Genomic DNA, 19,139 nt, shown 5'->3' on the forward strand with positions numbered 1-19,139 from the left:
ATTTCATAGAGTTCTTTAGTAATGGAGCAGAATAGAGATGTTCTTCTGTTGCTTAGCAATTATATTTTGTCTTATTAAACTCTTACTTTTTTTCTTTTAGGAAGATTACTAAGCAGATCTAACACTGAGAAACCTGATGCTATTGATGAAAATGGAAAAGAAGAGAATATTATGAAAAATATGTTTTCAAAAAAGAGGAAAATAGAAGTTGCAGATTGTGAGGTTGAAGTTATCCCATTAAAACTGGAAACACATAGAAGTGCTGAGACTGAGGAGTGTCTCCCTACGTTCAATAATAATTTAAAAGAGCCTGTTATGTAAGTAAGATATTAGGAACCCAATCAAGATTGATCTGTATTATTGATTAAGAATGGTTCTCTTTGTTTCTTACTCACCCTCCCCCGAACTCCTATGTATCTCCTATATATCGGCTTGCTTCACGGTTGTAAGTTTAACTCTGAGAAATCTAGAATGCTTATATTTTAAAAGCTAGCCAACATACTTAATTTCCTGTGTTCCATTTCTGGAGTTTTACCTTTAAAAGACTTATGCCTTTAATCAGAGTCTTTATGGATGTCATAACTTTTGCTGTCCTTTTTATTTTCTAGCATCTTATTTACAAACCTTTTCACAGATTATTTTCTAAACATACTTCAAAAATGATTGACTTTAAAATATATTTCCTTCTTTAGTGGGGGATAAGCGTAGGTGTATTAGATTAATTTCTAATGGATACTTACATAACAGTGATATCTATATTTCAAGGTCCAATAAAGAGAATTTTTAGTGATATATAGAATAACTTTTTTTTTCCTTTTCAGAGAAATGAAATGTAACAATATTTCAAGAATTCAGTATCATTCAGTCATTAGAAGTCCTAAAGTGAAGACAGCCATTATTCAACGCAATGGGAAAAGGATGGTAAAAACTGCAAAATGTAGATGGGGCCCTTCTGAGAACATTAACTGTGATCTTAACTTTCTGTCTTTTACTTTAGCTCCAATTGTTTGTGTAACTTAATAATGTAGGGTTTCTTTCATTATTTTGGAATGGGCGTACTCTTGAAGTGTTAGGACCATGTTTTATTTACTTAGTGTTCTCCATGGTCATTGGCATGTTCCCAACTTAGATACATAAGGAGAGTGTTGGTCATGATCTGACAATGTGTTCCACTGAAACTGAGAGCTATCCAGTTCTGAGAATTTATAGAAAAGCTAAAGTGTTCCAGAGTTGATAGTGATACATAATAAGAAAAAAGATGGAGTAATTCAGGTTAAGGAGATAAGGTTGAGAGATGTAAGAGAAAGAAGAGACACAGCCTAATGAAAGAATCATCCAGAAAACACCATTTTACATGATAGCCTCTGAAGGTATACTTTTCAGTCTGTACTGAGAAAAATAACTAGTCAGAGACTATAACTTGGAAGCAAAGAAAGATGCAGGAAAAAGAACAGAGGAAGACATAAAGATAGTTCACAGTAGGGCTTGTAGATGAGAAATAAAAACTCTGCCCTAGGTGATGTGCAAATATTTGCCCTCTGCCTAGTAATGTACATACAGTAAGTATCTCCTCAGGATCATGTAATTATGAAAAGGTTAGGCCATCAGACCACATAGAACTGGGTTTGACCTCCAGCTCTGGGCTTTCCACCTGGGTGACATCTCCACGTCTACATTCCTTTATCTGTAAAATGAGGATAATATAGTATCTATCTCAGAGTTAAGAGGATTAAATGAGATAAGCTTCAGAAACTTTGTGTAGCACAATGCTTGACACCCAAGTGCTCAATAAATGTTGACCATTTAAGTAACTTGAATAATAATAATGATAATAATAATAATAATAATGGTCAACACTAGTTGAACAGTTAGTTGAGTGCCAAGTGTGGTGTTAAGCTTATCACCTTTTTAAAAGTTATTAACATATAAAGTGATTGCCATGTATACAACTCATTAAGACAGGCAACTCCTTTAACCTTCTCTTTGAAGTAAAAACTATAGCTAAAGTGTGCTTTTATCTTTGCACATCTTATAGTTGAAGCCAAATTCATAATATGGTATCAAAATTGAGGGATACAGATGTCTTTGAATTTTATTTTAAATTTTAATGCCTAAAGAATGTCTTGACAGTCTTGATAAATAAAGTCTTTAATATGTGACTTACTAAAGTGCCTAGAAGTAGAACACAGCCAAAAGGGCTCCATCGCTCCAGAGATTCCTTATGGTATCAGCTTTGAGGCTTCCAAAACTAATGTGGTATCTACAGCCAGATTGACACTTGACGAAAGACGTCTAACTGCTACATTAAATTATTTTTCCTGACCTAGAAAATAAAGACATCTTACCTGTTCTCTTTTAAGGGATTTGCTTCCTCAGAGTCTGTCACCTCAGAAGATAATGATGGATTTAAACCAGCCCAAGTGCATCTGAACTCCAAAGCCAAGGAAATGAAAAGTAGGCTTTGTTTCACTCTGTGATAGCCTCCCTCTTCTGCCTTTTTGTCTGTCTCGTTCAATACCTGTGGCTTATTTTCTCAGACTTAGAACAAACAAGCTGCATTCATTATAAAAGTTATTACTTATGTAGATCAGAGGTTGACAAACTACAATTTGTGGACCAGATCTGGCCCACCATCTGTTTATGTATGGCCCATGAGCTAAGATAATTTTTACATTTTTAAATAACTTAAAAAAATGAGAAGATGAATAATATATTGTGACACTTAAAAATTATATGAAATTATATTTTGGTGTCCATAAACAAAATTTTATTGGAGCATAGCCACACTCATTAATTTACATATTAATCTCTGATGACTTTCACATTATGTCAGCAGAGCTGAATAGTCACAACAGAGACTATATGGCCCACAAAGCCTAAAATACTATTTGGCCCCTTGCAGAAGTAGTTTGCCAACCCTTGGTCTATACGCCAACAGTGACCCTGAGGCATTGCAGGAAGGAGTAGGATAGACAACTCTGAGTCCACATGGTCCACAGTGTTACGTGTGGCTTTGGAAGCATTGTCCAAAGCAGCCATTTCCTAACTCTTTGTTAGGGGCTCCTTTAAAATTAAGATACATCATTCTGCAGTACTCCAGCCAACAGTGCTGTAGGGATGCTCAGCAAAAAGCAAAAATATTGCTATTCTGAGTGCTTGTCTTTCAGTGTTACCAGTCTTACAGTAGTTCATGTTACAACTTGACAAACCTGGATTTTGGTACTTTTGCATTTCATAATATCCCTCACTGGGGAGATACTGCTGAGAGATGACCCTTTTTGAATAACTGAGCCATTGTCTCTTCTCCTTTAGAGTTTCTTTGCATCTGTATCCCCAACTCCTCACCTGGTCTTAAAGGATGGAGATTGAGGCTGGGGAGCAAGGCAGCTGCTTGACAGAAAAGGTCTATCAGAAAGGGCATTTATGTATTATAATTATTTCATCATCAAAGGGAAGGAAAAATCTCCTCTTCTACCCATCTTAGGTTATCCAGCTGGGGCCTTGTAAATTAGACTGACAGATTGACAAGAGAAAAACAAGCAGAAATTTATTACCATGTATCACCATTACCATGTATATCACGTATGTAACACATGGGAGTACTCAGAGATGAATAATATAAAGAAGTAGCTTAGAGGGGTGCCTGGCTGGCTCAGTCAGTGGGGCATGTGACTCTTGATCTTTGGGGTTGTGAGTTCGAGGCCAGTTGGGTTTGGAGATTACTCAAAAGTAAAATCTTAAAAAAAAAAAAGAAGTAGCTTAGAACTCTGACTTATCTAGCATCTTTGCCAAAGAACAATAAATTTTTAGAGGAGTGACAAGACAAAGGAAAAGGACCTTGAGTCTCCAGGGGCAGCATATTGTGGGAAGGTAAAATATGAGAAACCAATAGTGGATAAAGGCTAGTTAGTAAAGTTTTTATGTAGATTCCTCTGGTTTGATTTCCGGGCTAATCAAGGTCTAAACCTGTTGCTGGTTGTAACTTTTGTCCTTCCTGGTAGGAGGAGGGAGGACACCTTTGTAAATTTATGTACTGCTTTTAAACAGATGGGGGAAAGCAAAGAACTTTTCCTGCATAGGCTACTTAATCACTCTTAGCTTAAAATAATTCTTATGTCAAGGAAGCATATTTTGGCATGACATACTCTGATTTCCTTCACCATTTAATGCATATGAGCCATAATGAGTACTCTTGCTTTTGGTTCTTTTGTTATTTTCATTAACTGCTACTCTGTGTGTGTGTGTGTGTGTGTGTGTGTGTGTCAGACACTACAAAAATCAGTTATGTACTATTATGGTTCAAAGTAACCCATAATTAAAATATGAGAACATGTAGGAACAGCAGGCAGTAGCAGTAATGATTAGATCAAGAACATTAAGAGAAATACAATTTCTTTGTGCCACTAAGGTAGGTGGCACAATTGACTTTTTAAAAATAAATGATTTGGGGCGCCTGGGTGGCTCAGTTGGTTAAGCGACTGCCTTCGGCTCAGGTCATGATCCTGGAGTCCCAGGATCGAGTCCCGCATCGGGTTCCCTGCTCAGCGGGGAGTCCGCTTCTCCCTCTGACCCTCCCCCCTCTTGTGCTCTCTTCATTCTCTCTCTCAAATAAATAAAATCTTTTAAAATATAAAATAAAATAAAATAAAAATAAATGATTTTACTTACTCCATTTGACAAGCATTTACACTTCTGAATATCCTAAAAAATTATTTCCATTATTGGATAAGAAAAATGATTAAGGCAGTTCATCTTATTCTAAAGTATTATTGTTTGTAAAAGTATAAATATTGAATGGTCATCTAGCAAAACCTTCAAATACTAATGTGTGCAAAACCCATAGCAATACAGTTATTACTCTTGGGACTTGTTGAGGGTGACGCCAAGAGGGTCTTCTCAGGCCGTTCATTGGTGTCCTAAAGGCCTAGAGTACTCCCTAAATACCTACTCTGTTACAAGTGTTTAGAATATACTTAAATGGGTCCTGGGATCAAGCCCCGCATCGGGCTTCCTGCTCCGCGGGAAGCCTGCTTCTCCCTCTCCCACTCCCTCTGCCTTGTGTTCCCTCTGTCGCTGTGTCTCTCTCTGTCAAATAAATAAATAAAATAAAATAAAATAAAAAAAAAAGAATATACTTAAATGCAGATTCCAGAGTTGAAGAGAGGTAAGTTTATGAGGAGTAGAGATTAAATATAGTAGTGACAGGAGGCAATAGGTACATTCGTAAAAAGGGAGTAGAAAGAAGGCAGACCTGGAGCCAGATTTCTCTCAAACATTTGAGACTCTTCTGGGTTTCTTACCCCACTTATCATTATATTACAGGTCAGGTGAATCTCTTACCCTCTCAGAGGCTCAGTTTTCATTTGTAAAATTGGAGTACTATCTACCTTCATACATTGTAAGGATTAGCAATAATTAAAGCAACTAGCATTTAATTAGTATGTTAATCACAGGACTATTGATCAGCCAAGTATATTTGCTGACACTTCCTTCCAAAATATTTATTAGAGGATTCAAGCTCCTACCAAGTTAAAGACTCTGAAGACAATCTGCAGATTGAATCAGATGTGATAGATATAACTAAATGTAGAGAAGAAACTCCATCAGGAGGCAGATGTAACCAAGCAGCCACATTGGATAAACAGAGTATTACAAAGGAGTTCAAGGCTCAAATGCAAAAGCCCCAAGAGGAAAGATCTCCAGCATATCAAAACCATCAAGTCTTTTGTGAAAAAGAGTTCCCAAGTGAAACCAAGAATATTTCACCTGATTCTCTAAAGAAGTTTAATAAAGGGAACGTGTTTTTATTGGATGCCACAAAAGAAGGGAATGTGGGCCGCTTCCTTAATGTGAGTATATGGGCTGAGATTCACATTTCTAAACTATTTTTCTGTGCTGCTTTGAATGGTTTGAAATTTATGTGCAGTCATGTAATTCACCTGCTATCAGAAGAGAAAAAGATTCTGAAGTCAGAAAATTTTTTCTCTTTTTCAAATTTTTATTTAAATTCCAGTTAACATACAGTGCAATATTAGTCTCAGATGTAGAATTTAGGATTCATCACTTAACATACAAAACCTAGTGCACATCACAAGTGCCCTCCTTAATATCCATCCCCCCCCCCCCCCCGAAGTCAGAAAATCTTTAAAAACAAAGAACTTTTTCCTTGCTAGGTGATCTGTTTATTTGGTTTGTTTCTTTTTCTCCTAGTTGGGAGGATACTTGGTTAACAAGAAATAGAATCCTTTCCTTTCTTCTTCTGTCCCCCAGCTGCTATTCTTTATTCCACTTTGACTACTTCTACACTATTGCCAAACATGTCAAGAGCCATTAAACATGTCTGGAGAGCCATTAAAGAAGGATCCCCAGCAAAGGACTGTCGTGGCTTTATTTCCTGTCAGTTATGTTGTATGACTTTCACTTTTTCTTTCTTCCTTTTTTTCTTTCTTTCTTTTCTTTCTCTCCTTTCTTTTTTTCCTTCTTTCCTTCCTTTCTTCTTTCTGTTTTTTTACATAGAAAATACATTCATGATTTAAAAATAAAAATAAAATGAATACATGAAATAAAAAGCCATACAGAATACATACATACAGCTGAACAAAATTCTGTTTCAAGGTAGCTCCAAGCCTGCCTCTACTCATGGTAGATGAGTAAAGGTTACCAGCCCAACTGAAAAAAATGTATGGACAGGAAGTTATCATTGAAATTGAATGGTGGCAGGCATGTTCAAGGAGTATTGCTGGGATTTGGTCCCTTTATGAATTTGGCATAGATGAATGTGTGGAGATGGGTGCTAGTGGCCAATAGACAACAATATTGGAATGGTGGTAATTGGATAAAATAGTATCATGTTAAAAGCCTTGAATAAGGATAACTAATGGTTATGTTCAGCAGAGACATCAATTGCTTACATATGTCCCCTTTCTGGAGGGTCTGTTTGACAATGGTGTAAAACTCAGTCACATACATTCTTCGTATTAATCTTTTTTCTTCTGTTAAAAAAAAATACCCTAAAAAATAACTGTGCCTCTATTCACCTTGTCCCCACTCCACTCTCTATATAGTAAAATCATTTTTATTACTTTTTGTGTATTCTTATAGTGTTTCTTTGTAAGTGTTTAAGTATAGTGTATAAGTATAGTGTTTCTATATAAGTGAATATATATACTTATTTCCCCCCTTTCTTACATAAAAGCATATTATATTCACTGTTCTGTGCCTTGCTTTTTAAATTAACAATATACTCTGGGGATCTTTCCATATCAGTACACAGAGAGAGCGCCTCATTTTGTGTTTGTTTTTGTTTACAGCTGCATAGAGATATACCAGAGTTTATTTAACCAATCTTCTTTGGATAGACATTTGGGTTGTTTCTAAACAATGTTTAGAACAGTAATGTTTTACTATTAAAAACAGTGCTTGCGGCGCCTGGGTGGTTCAGTCGTTAAGCATCTACTTCAGCTCAGGTCATGTTCCCCGGGTCCTGGGATCGAGCCCCACATCGGGCTCCGTGCTCGGTGAGAGGCCTGCTTCTCCCTCTCCCACTCCCCCTGCTTGTGTTCCTGCTCTCACTATCTCTCTCTGTCAAATAAATAAATAAAATCTTTTAAAAAAATTAAAATTAAAAAAAACAGTGCTTAATGAATAATCAAACACATAGATACATGTACGTATATATCCGTGGAATACATTCCCAGATATAAGATTGCTGAATCAAAGGATAAATGCATTTATAATAATGATAAAATTGACAAATTATCTTCTATAGAAGTTGTACCATTTTGCATTTCTACCAGCAAGATAAGAATGTCAGAAGAGGGCTTTTCTGATTGAGTTCCTACTATTAAAAAATTACACTTTATGATATTTTACAATATAGGTCAGCAAAAAAGGGAAAGAAACAAAAATAAGTGAGACGTGTTAGAAACAGAATGGTATTTTAATGTTTCAAAAACAAAGTATCAAACTCTTTACTATATCTAACCTCTGTGTTTATGTATTTGTTTTAACAGCATAGTTGTTGCCCAAATCTTTTGGTACAGAATGTTTTTGTAGAAACACGTGACAGGAATTTTCCACTGGTGGCGTTCTTCACCAACAGGTTTGAAATTTCTTTTATGTGATTTAATTTTGAGATTGTGAAAAATAACAATAGAAAAATATTTTTAAAATATGTGTGATAAAAAAAAATATGTGTGATGGCCCCTAATATCTGCTACCCTAGAATATTCATTTATCCCAAACTGTTCCTAGTCAATAAAATTTTAAACAGCTAAAATTTCAGTCCTTATTTCCTGTGAGAATTCCTGAAAGGACTAAGGATGGTAGTTCTGACCCAGTTCAGTTCAGGGAAGAAATGATGTAGAATGCTACATCTCCTGTAAGTCAGAACTGCCTCCAGCTATCACACCACAGGCCTCATACCACAGATGTCATCACATCACTGGGTTCCACTGTGTGCAAAACACTTCCTTTCTCCTGGATATTGACAAGTTTCTTACTTAGGATTTTGGTAGATTTGAAATAAAACTCAAATGATTATTCTTAATAAAAGAGCATTCCTAACTGGGGGGTGTTAGAATAAACCAGATTTTTGAAGATTTGTAGTGATGTTAATAAACCGATATAATCAAGTTTGGTTCATTTGGTAGTTACTCAGAGTAATTTATGTTTGCTTTTTAATTTCTACTTTCTAGGTATGTGAAAGCAAGAACAGAACTAACATGGGATTATGGGTATGAAGCTGGGACTATGCCTGAGAAAGAAATCCTCTGCCAATGTGGGGTTAATAAGTGTAGGAAGAAAATATTATAAATCTTTAGCTAATGCCTATTGATGAGATTAGCTTATCGCGCTGCAATTAGAGCCATGCAGGAGAACCTTCAGTCATCAGTGGAATTAACCTGGGCTGTGATCCATCAAGAGAATTCTTCTCAGTTTACCCTTGTCAGGGAATTCGTTTGTATGACTTAGAAATGCTAGGAACAAAATAAGGACATTTTCATATGCATAGGCTATCTCTTTATTCTTTCTGCTGTTCAACTTTACACAAGTGGGATGAAGTGTATATTTTATATGAAATACCATTATACAGTTTGTAACTTATTTGTAAATTATATATTAAGAGAAACAAATGTTACAATAGAATTCAATTGTTCTTATTTACTTTTGTGATTATTATCTTTGAGTTCATGCCCCCAAAGGGCCAAATTTCACATCTTTACCTACAAAATTTATGCTTAATTCTTGGCAAATAATTTACCATTATGAGCCATAGGTGGGCAACACAGCCTGAAGAATATGTAAGAACTAACTTTACGCATATTACTTCCAAGTATTTTAACACTAGTTGGAGAAGCTCTGGCTGCATGCAACTCTGTCTCATCAAACCACTTGACTGCTAAGAGGGAGAAGCTCTCCTATTGGGAGGGTTTTGGCAAATTCTTTGAGATGGAACTTCTTTTCCACAGATTCTCCTTACTACTCCAGCAAACATAGACAAGAAAAGAGGGAATAAAAACCCAGAGGAATTGGAATATTTTTGTTCTAGGTAGAGGAGAGCCATAAGAAAACTTAGAAACTAGTCAGACTTGGCTTATTTAGGCCCTCCAGAAGGGATTGTGCTGGGCAAGAATTTCACTTAATAAAACAAAGCAATTCCACTGAGTTTGTAAAGTCTGGAACAGCTTCTTGGATTCTCCTGGGTATGATGTGCAGATTGCATTTGTGGAGAAAAAGGGAGTAATACTCTGCTATAGGTTACCCAGCCCTGATCATGGAGTGGAAAAGGGACTAGGAATCTCCAGGTGTCAAAACTAATTTTATCCATAACAAAGTTTTACATTTGGCTGCCAGGAACTTCCCCCTTGGAACCAGAAGAGGAATACTAGCTCAAAAAGAAGTATTTAATTAAAAGTAGTTCTGGCTTTTGAGAAGTTTTATGTCTTTTTTCTTTCTTTTTTTCTATACTCGATTCTGGGTTTAGTTTGGTTACTGTTCAAATAAAACTCTGTTCTAAGTTTGGACCCAATTTAATTGCTTAAAAATATTGAACTAGATGAAAATTTAACTTGAGATTGTTTTAGAGAAAGGGAAACCGATGAACTAGGAAAAGGAGCAAAAAGTTATAACCTAATAGCCTGTTAAGATGAGGAAAGTTAAGTCCATTTATTTGCAGTAAAGATGTAGAAATTTTAGGCAGTACACTGAAAGTGAAGATACTTGATAAGTATGGGAAATATTTTTGTACATAAATCCTGACATCTTGATCTGTTTCACAGCTGTCACCCTCCATCAATGTCCTAGAGATTCCCTTTGTCTCTCTTATGTCAGATCTGTTTCCAGTTAAATTCCATTATTTCCCTTTTCCTTGGTTTTCTCCCACATATTGGTGAAGGACATCTTCCAGTTGTTTTTGAAAAGGAAAATTGAGAGGTAAATATTTTGAGAACTTGCATGTTTGAACATGTTATTTTACCCTTACACTTAACTTGGTTGCTATTTTTTCAGTGTATAGAATTCTTGAGTAACCTCCATACACAATTTTGAAGGCTTCTGCTAGCTTCCAGTGCTGCTGCTATGAAATCTGAAAGTGGCCTCCTTTCTGGCTTCCATGGTGACTACTAAAGTCAGATGTCATTCTCTTCCTTATCTTCGTATATATGACCAGTTTTTATCTCTCTTGAAGCTGACAGAATTATCTTTGTCCAGTGTTCTGTTTCTGGTAAGGTCCATTTGCATCCTTCATCCTGGGTGTTTGGTGGGATCTTTCAATCTGAAATCTTTGTCCTTCAGGGAAATTATCTTGAACCATTTCTTTAGTGATTCTTCATGTGTTCATTCTTTCTTTCTTTATAGAACTCTTGTTATTCAGATGTTAGACTTCCAGGGTTGGCTCTCTAAATTTCTTTTCTCTCTCTTTTTTTTAGAGTTGTGATTTTTTTTTTTCAAGTTTACTTATTTAATCTCTACACCCAATGTGGGGCTCAAACTTACAACCCTGAGATCAAAAGTTGCATGCTGTTCCAACTGAGCCAGCCACGTGCCCCAAATTTTCTCTTTATTTTCAGCTATCTTTTTGCTGTACTTTCTGGGAGATTTTCTCAATTTAAATCTTCCAATATGTCAGTTGTGCTTTATTTTTTCTGGTCTCATATTCTTCATTTCTAGAGCTCTCTTTTCTTCTCTGGATTTCTTTAACAGCATCCTGTTTTGGGTTCATGTCTGTAGTATCTTATCTCTTTGAAAATACCATGATGTGTACACACGCATTCATATCTATATTCTTCCTGCATATTTTGTGACTTCGAAGGTTTATTTCCTGTTTTCCCTGTATGTATCCTTTGGTCTTTGTTTTTCATGTTATAGGCTTTCCTCAGTTTGTGATCTTGGCAGTCTACACATAAGAGTAGAACACTATAAAAGGCTGAGATTGAAAGCTGAGAGTGGGAGATGGGTCTCTTCAGGTGTCACATCATAACAGAGCTGAGCTATCAGTCTCTAATTGTCTCTTTTAGGGCTTTGTTTGGCTGATTGAAGGGCAAAAACGGGGCTGCCAGAGTGTGTTCTTATTTCCCCTTTGAGCTCCATTCTTCTGTAATCCATTTTTATATTTGTCAAGACTATCCAAGCTATCTTTTTACATATTCTCTTTTCTACTATCCCCAGTTTGCCTCTCTTCCCTTTAAACCTCAAAATGCAAAAAATAATAATAATAAAACCTCAAAATGCAAGGTTTTCCTTTAATTCCTCAGCAAACCACCATTATATGCTTCTTTTCCAAAACTTTTTTTTTATCTGTAATTATATGCATTTGTGTTCTCTACATGTATATTTTGTTACATGCACTGAAAACCTCGTCTTGTATGGTGCTGTGTACCCCATGGGTGCTAAATAAAGATTTGCGACTCGCAACTGGAATTACAGTTGGTTAATTCTGCCTACGTTTATGACATACCTATTTAGGCCAAATTTGGTGTTATACAATTTTTAGAAGAAACGAGTAATCCCTCAGAAGAGCAATCAATTCTCCAGCTGATCCCAGGGGTTTGGGCCACCTTTCCTCCCCATCTGGAGAGGAAAAGTGGGGATCGCCTGCAAATTAAAAAAAATCAGACTCAGATCTGTAGAAGATGCGAGCTCCTATTTGAATGAAAACTCCGTCTGCAAACCTTACATGTCTCTTGCTCAGAACTTCCCCTAGGCAGGGGAAATCGGTCATCGTAGCTTTTACGAAAACGAAACTGCAGCTGCCCGTGAACTTCCGGGAGTGCAGGCGCTGCGCGCAGCCACCGAGCACCCGCTGAGGTTGCAGCCATGGACCAAGTGTCGTCTTCCATGGCCAAGTCAGCCCACGGAGCCAGCCGGTCCGAGGCCCTGGAGGCCCAGCACCAGCTCCCCCACCCCACCGGTGAGTACCGCCCGAGCGCATCGCGCGCGTGCGCTGTGGCAGGGGTGCAGTGTCCCGGCAACCGCAGGGCGGGTCCGGGGCCTGCTCGCTGGCTGCTGCCCTCCACCCCCACCCGCCTTCTGAGCCCCTGAGGCAGCGCTGGCGAGCGAGCGGGGTTAGTCTGCATTCACCTCCAGCGGCCCTGGGGGCAGTTCCACGGGGGCTCTGCTCCCAGACCGCTACCTAGAGCTTCCCGTGCGATGGTGTGTCTTCCGCTTACCTCTCCCACTGCTGATGGACCGCCCGTTGCTACTGTCCTACACCACTGGGAATAGAGGCATCAAGGGAAGTCGACATCAACTCGGGTGGGTTTACTCTCCGCGTGCAGTCCACCCACTCCTAAGACTGTTGCCAGAGAAATGGCATGGGAGAAGTAGGAAGGGAGGTGGACCCCTTCCTGAAAAGAAGTGGGTGTCAGGAAGCAGTTGGCAAAGTTCTCGCAGAGAATGTGACTCTTAGGGAACCATCCACTCCTTTCCATTTAGTAGTTCAAATCCTCAACGGCCCTCTCTGTGAATAAGGCAACAGTCTTGTGAGTCTGCACCTTCCCTTCACTCAAATAGGTGTAGAGCTCCCTACTGTGTGGCAGGCTCAGGACTAGATACTGGGGATACAGAGATGAGTTAGGAAGACCCCGCCTTAGAGAATTGAAAGGCAGCTTGCATATGACCTGGTAAGAACCACAAAGGCTCAACTGAGGGGTTCCTAACTCAGCCTGGTGTTTAGGGAAAGCTTTATGGAGGCAAAGATGCCCTAAGTTTTAAAGGACAAGAGTCAACCAGAGGTAGAAAGGGTGAAAGGGTGTTGGCATACAGAGGTGATGAGACAAAAAGGCACCAGCCACAAAATGTCAGTTGGCAACCACAAGTCAAGCAGTTGCATGTTTTCATTCAGCTAGTGTTATCTATAGAATGTTATTGGAGATGAGGTTCTATCCTGATCTTTTCCCCAAACTCCAGACTGGTATAACCAACTCCATAAATGCCTAGAATGATCTCAAACTGAATATGTCCCAAAGAGAATTCTCATTTCCCTGCATATACCCACATGTTCCAAACCTGTTCAACCACCAGCCTTCCCCCTTCCATTCATCCAGTTGCTCAGGCCAATACCTTTGGCACTGCCCTCAGTGCCTCTCTTTCTTCTTCACTTCCCATCTAATGCAGTCAGACCAATCAGTTCTGTTTTTAGAATATATCTTGAGCCTGACCACTTCTCACCTGTACTACCATGCAATGCACCATCATCTCCTGCCCAGAGTATTAGTCTGGCTCCTACTCTAACGTCTCATACAGACAAGGCTGCACAGCAGCCAAAATGATCTTTAAAAACAAAAAGCAAATGTGATTCTCCTACTCAGAGCCCTTCAATAGTCTCTCATCACCTTCAAAATAATCTCTTTACTGTGGCCTACAGTGCACCCTGTGTCCTGATCTGATCCTGTCCCTGCCCATCTGGATGACTCTGCTGCCCCTCACTGCCTTGTGGGTCAGCTAAGCCCTCAAACCTGTCCCTGCCTTGGGGTCTTTCTTTTTGCCTCCCATTTCTCACTTCCCCACCATAATTCAAGTCTCTCTCAAATGTATCCTCCACAGCTTTGCATGCCCATCCTATTTAAGAAAGCACCCCACCACCCTCATGACTCTCTACCTCCTTTCCCTGCTCTAATTTTTTTCATAGCACTTACTGCTAGCAGGAGAAATACTTGTCTGTTTCTACTACTAGAATGTAAGTTCCTTAAGAGGTGAAACTCTGATCCCATTCTCTGTTTTATTTGTAGTGCCTAAAACAGTGCATAATAGGTTCTTACTAAGAATTTGTTGAAGGGATGGATGGGCTGGTATGTACCACTAAGGAGCTTGGCTTCTATTCTCTTGGTGATGGAGAAGGTCTTTCACAGGAGGGAAACCAGCCCAATCTGAACTAAAATCTTCTATTCTGAACTCTGTATATCTGAGAGTTGGGCAGGTACATCCTATGGGACTGTCAGCTGTGCCTAGGGAAATGAAGTCCCATAGTACAAACATGTCTGCTGAGGATCATCCCTGTGTGTGACTGTAAGTTAGGTAATTCTAAAGAAGTCCACTGAACGTCCTACTCCTTGGCTATCCACCACTCCTCTCCTGCAACACACACATCCTTATCCCTGTTTATACATTCTAAAGCTGTCCCCAGTAATGTTTTCTGGCTCTCCCAAATACATACTCACACACTTCTCCCAAAGTTATATCCAGTCACAACATCCAGGGACAATCTGATGAAGCCATTTATTTTCCAAGTTCATTACCAAGCCTCTAGGTTATGTCTACTACTCTTCTGTTTTGGTCTTTATCCATTTCAGGTGTGCAGTCACTGGACTCAGTGAAAGAACTGACTTCTCCCACTTATCTGATATCTAATGGAAGAACTAAAATAGTAAGCTGCAATAAAAATTAAGTTGAGCAAAGAAGAGAAATTTCCAAGCCAGCATCATAAATTGATTGCCAGTCCAGAACATAAATCATACCCTATCAGAAGGGGATTGTAAATGGAATTATAAGATTAGTGACTCTCATTCCATCATCCACTCATTTAATGGTGAAATGTATTTCTTGGCTGTCCTATCTGGCTACTCCAGATTCTGTCCTCTGACTGGATTGCCCTTGTCTCGTGGGCTTTAGGACCATATCTGGGAAGAGGAACATTTGGAAGATACCCCTGATACCTCTGCAGAGGCTGTGGCCTTAGCAATCCCTTACCTGGTGGAGGTGGACCTGGAGAGACCCAAGATTCACTGTGTTGGTTGAGTTAGTCATAGTTCATGTGTTCCTGGGCTGTCATTTTTCTGCAGCTTCATTCTGTAGAACTTTTCTTGGCTACCAGTTTCATTTTTTGAGAATTCTTGTTAGATCAGTCTCTGTGAGTCCTTAGGTCTACTGGACACAGTAGAAGGACCATGGGGAGCCCTGCTGTTCTTCATTACTTTTGGTGTCAGCTGCTGATAGAGACCAATGGACTCTTCCCTAAAATGTTCCAGCCCCCATAATACACCTGTCCTTCACTGTCTGAATCTATACAGTTCCTGAATTCTGAAGGTGAGGAATATCAGTTATCCAAATGTATATGGTCCAGGAGTTTCAGATAATGAGTAGCAAGAGTTCAGATAGTGGGGGACATCTGTCTATGTAAAAGCCTCTAATGTGATTCCCCCAACTGCAGAGAGTTCTGTGCATCCTCCAGTCTGGAAGAATGAGTAAGTTAGAAGAGCCAAGACCTTTTATGAAACTATGATGAGGAGATGTTTTACCAAGGAAAAGCCATTAAGGGGAGCCTGTGTGTCTCACTTTGGGTTTCTGTCCATCAGCAGGGGAAAAAACACTCTAGGTCAGAAGGCAGCAGTGTTGCTACCACCACCTTATTCCCAGGTGCCAAAACCCTAGAAGCCTGTGGACTTGGGAGTGCAACTCAGAAGGGCAGAGTCCCCAGAACAAACACAGGGGGCCATACTCAGGTATCTGCAGCCTGACAGCTCAGCCAGATACAGTATACCTGTCTGAACACCCTGCTTTTGCACAAGGAAAGGGTAACACCGTGCAAAAATGTCTAGCTCTTATACAACAAGAAGCATTGCATGCCTATCAAATGTTATCATATTATTTTATTAGGGATTTTTATTCCATCCTCTTGTCTGGTGCTTTTTTTTTTTTTTTTTTGCCTATGCTTTACAAATTTTCATGTCCAGTTTGTGTGTTCTTTAAAATAAGAATACAGTATTTTATCAAAATAGATTTTGGCCCTGAGGTGAATAAAATATTGGGATTTTTTTCCCATTTTCATCTAGGATGGGGTATTATGTTGTCAAATATTAATATATATTCTAAAGCTTTGAAAATTATAAAGTGTGGTATTGGAGGAGGAAGTGATCAATGGAACAAAATAGATGTACAAAAACAAACCCAAACATATGTAATAATTAAGTATATGAAAAGGAGATTTAAATCCATGGCTAACCACTATGAAAATAAGTTAGATCCTCATCACATACTTTATAATAAAATAAATTTCACATTAATATTTAATATAAAAAATAACATTTTAGAAGAAAATAGAGGTGTTTTCTAAGTTATGTCTCCTTCACCCAAGAGTAGAAACCATAAAATGAAAGATTGATATTTCATCAAATAAAACATTTAAACATTCTGTATATCATAGAACATTATAAATAAAGTTAAAAGACCTCTATATAACTAATAAAGGGTCATCCTGAATACATAACAAGCTCATAAATCAAGAAGAAAATAGTGAATAACCTAATAGAAAATGGGCTGAGGACATTAGTGCCACAGAAGAAATGCAAATGCCACCTTATGGTATGTTAAATTCATAATTATAGATTATGTTCTACTTCTCTCTGCACTTTGTTGTCCTTTCTTTTGATGTAGTCATCTACTCTTCTGTCCTATTTTATCTTTATAATATGGTTTTAAATCAGGTAGGCAGATACCCAGGTATTTTTTTTTTCAAAGTTTTCTTCACAGTCCATACCCATTTATTCCTCCAAATAATCTCCCCCCCCTCAAGTTCTTTAACCTTCTTGGGATTTAAATTGAAATGATATTAAACCTAAAACTTGTTTGGGGAAGAACTGACAGTATTATAATGTTCAGTCTTCCTACTCAGGAGCATTGTATTTCTCTCCATGTATTGAAATCAAACTTGAAACAACTCTTTTCTTTCCCCCATAATTTGAATTATTTATTTAGACCAAGAAAAGCATACACATTGATTATCTCTTTGTTTGACAGCTTTGTAATATCCTTTTTTACTCCACGCTGTGTTTTTATTTTTCATTTTTTATTGAAGTTTAGCTGATTAAAACAACTCTTTCATCATGTTTTCCCCTGCTCCAAAATCCTTCCTGATAGTCTTTCACCATCTGTTTCTCAAATTCTTTTCCAGCTCCCTCTGCACAGACTCTCCCCTTCAGCCTGGCTAGTTTTCTGCCTCCTAGTCAAACCTCTTGGCCTTTTCCCACATCGCTGCTTATGTCTTCAGTCCCTCCCAACCACCCTCCCCTTTCTCTCTGTCTCCAGATTGTAGCAGCTCAAGGCCCATGTCCTTGACAACACTCACTCCCACAGGGAGCGCTTCCTCCCCTGGATCCATAACATGTATGGTATTTTCCACCCAGCAGTTATGTTACTTTATGGTATTTATTCTGTTATTTTGTTAGCTTCTTGTAGGCAACAGTTCTGTCTCCTATTTCTTTAGATCCTCTGCTATGCTGTTCCCTACAATAGCCACTCCCTACACATGGCTGTGGAGCACTTAAAAATGTGGTTTATTTCATAAGGAATAGCATGGAGGACATTAGGAGAAAGAAGGGAAAAACGAATGGGGGGAAATCAGAGGGGGAGACGAACCATGAGAGACTATGGACTCTGAGAAACAAACTGAGGGTTCTAGAGGGGAGGGGGGTGGGGGGATGGGTTAGCCTGGTGATGGTTATTGAGGAGGGCACGTTCTGCATGGAGCACTGGGTGTTATGCACAAACAATGAATCATGGAACACTACATCAAAAACTAATGATGTAATGTATGGTGACTAACATAATAAAATAAAATGTGGTTTATTCAGTTAAGACACACTATAGGTGCAAAGTGCACTGGGTTTCAAAGACTCCGTACTGAAGAATGAATTAATTTTTATGTTGATTAAATGGTGAAAGTATCATATTGTGGATATATTTGGTTGAATAAAGCATGTTCTTAAAATTAATTTCACCTGTTTCTTTTTGCTTTTTTTCATGAGGCCCCTAGAAATTTTTCAGCTGTGGCTCACATTTGTGGCTCACATTACAGTTTCCATTGGACAGCACTGGTCTAGAGTGCCCAGCAAAATTACTGTCCTACAGGAGGTGTTCCCAAATTGGTGCTGGTTTGAAATGAATGAAAAGAAGCAGCTGGCCTGTCTCATTTCATCTGAGGGTTTTTCTCTCAGTCTCTCCCTTTTTCGTGGTTGGTGGGGAGCAGAGGGACTACAAATTTGTATCCCTACTAGGCAGGACCCAAATCCAGGAATCAGAAATTAATTAATTTCTGAATGTGAGATAAATGCTGCTCCAAAGTGCAGTCTTCTGCTCCAAGTGCAGATCTAATTTCAGAGACACCAAGAGATCTTATACTTTTGGATAACAAAAAACTTTTAGGAACCCTTTAAGTGGTTAAACTCATCTAAATTTAAAACTCTCACCATTAAATGGTAAAATAAATCTTTGCTTCAAAACTAAAAGTTGAAGATTAAAAGCAGAATTGTGTTCTACAGAAAACCAGATCAATAAGAGGATAAGCATTGGAAAGGGCAAACAAGTTGTTAAATGGATACTTATGGCTAAATTAATAGCAAACTAGTAAGTTAGAGAAGGTTACCCCTCACTGACATGCCCAGTGAGGTTGTAGGAACAGATGGCTTCTTTTTCCCTCTCTTTCCTTTTCTTCCTAGCTCTCCTTCTCTTAGGTTCCTCTCCTTTCTTCTATACATTTCTTTTAAAAAAAAGAAAATTGATTTCCTGCCTTTATGTATCTTTCTCTCCTAACTTATAATGCTAGATTAAAGTGCATTTAAATTAAAGCACCTTGCTCATTTACTTCTTTAATTCACTCAAAATTTATTTTTGAATATAGTATGACAGAGATCTAAAACTTTTTTTAC

General features: G+C 38.4%; 2 protein-coding genes across 3 annotated transcripts in view; both read left to right on the top strand.

Annotated features, from left to right (window-relative positions):
* SETDB2 (SET domain bifurcated histone lysine methyltransferase 2) overlaps positions 1-9,948 on the top strand; it is a 55,968-nt gene extending 46,020 nt beyond the window's left edge. Inside the window, exons 10-15 of one of the 2 annotated variants that reach the window (XM_044913556.1) lie at positions 101-317; positions 822-921; positions 2,361-2,454; positions 5,509-5,849; positions 8,013-8,101; positions 8,697-9,948. In XM_044913556.1, coding sequence (XP_044769491.1) covers positions 101-317; positions 822-921; positions 2,361-2,454; positions 5,509-5,849; positions 8,013-8,101; positions 8,697-8,814 — 959 coding nt within the window. In that variant the 3' untranslated portion in view covers positions 8,815-9,948. The remainder of the gene's footprint in view (positions 1-100; positions 318-821; positions 922-2,360; positions 2,455-5,508; positions 5,850-8,012; positions 8,102-8,696) is intronic. The other variant, XM_044913557.1, reaches the window with a different exon arrangement.
* A 2,327-nt stretch (positions 9,949-12,275) lies between these two features.
* PHF11 (PHD finger protein 11) overlaps positions 12,276-19,139 on the top strand; it is a 28,987-nt gene continuing 22,123 nt past the window's right edge. The window contains 1 exon segment of the mRNA XM_044913558.1: positions 12,276-12,409. Coding sequence (XP_044769493.1) covers positions 12,316-12,409 — 94 coding nt within the window. The 5' untranslated portion in view covers positions 12,276-12,315.

This window comes from Neomonachus schauinslandi, chromosome 3 (assembly GCF_002201575.2).
Source record: "Neomonachus schauinslandi chromosome 3, ASM220157v2, whole genome shotgun sequence".
Classification (NCBI taxonomy): Eukaryota; Metazoa; Chordata; class Mammalia; order Carnivora; family Phocidae; genus Neomonachus; species Neomonachus schauinslandi.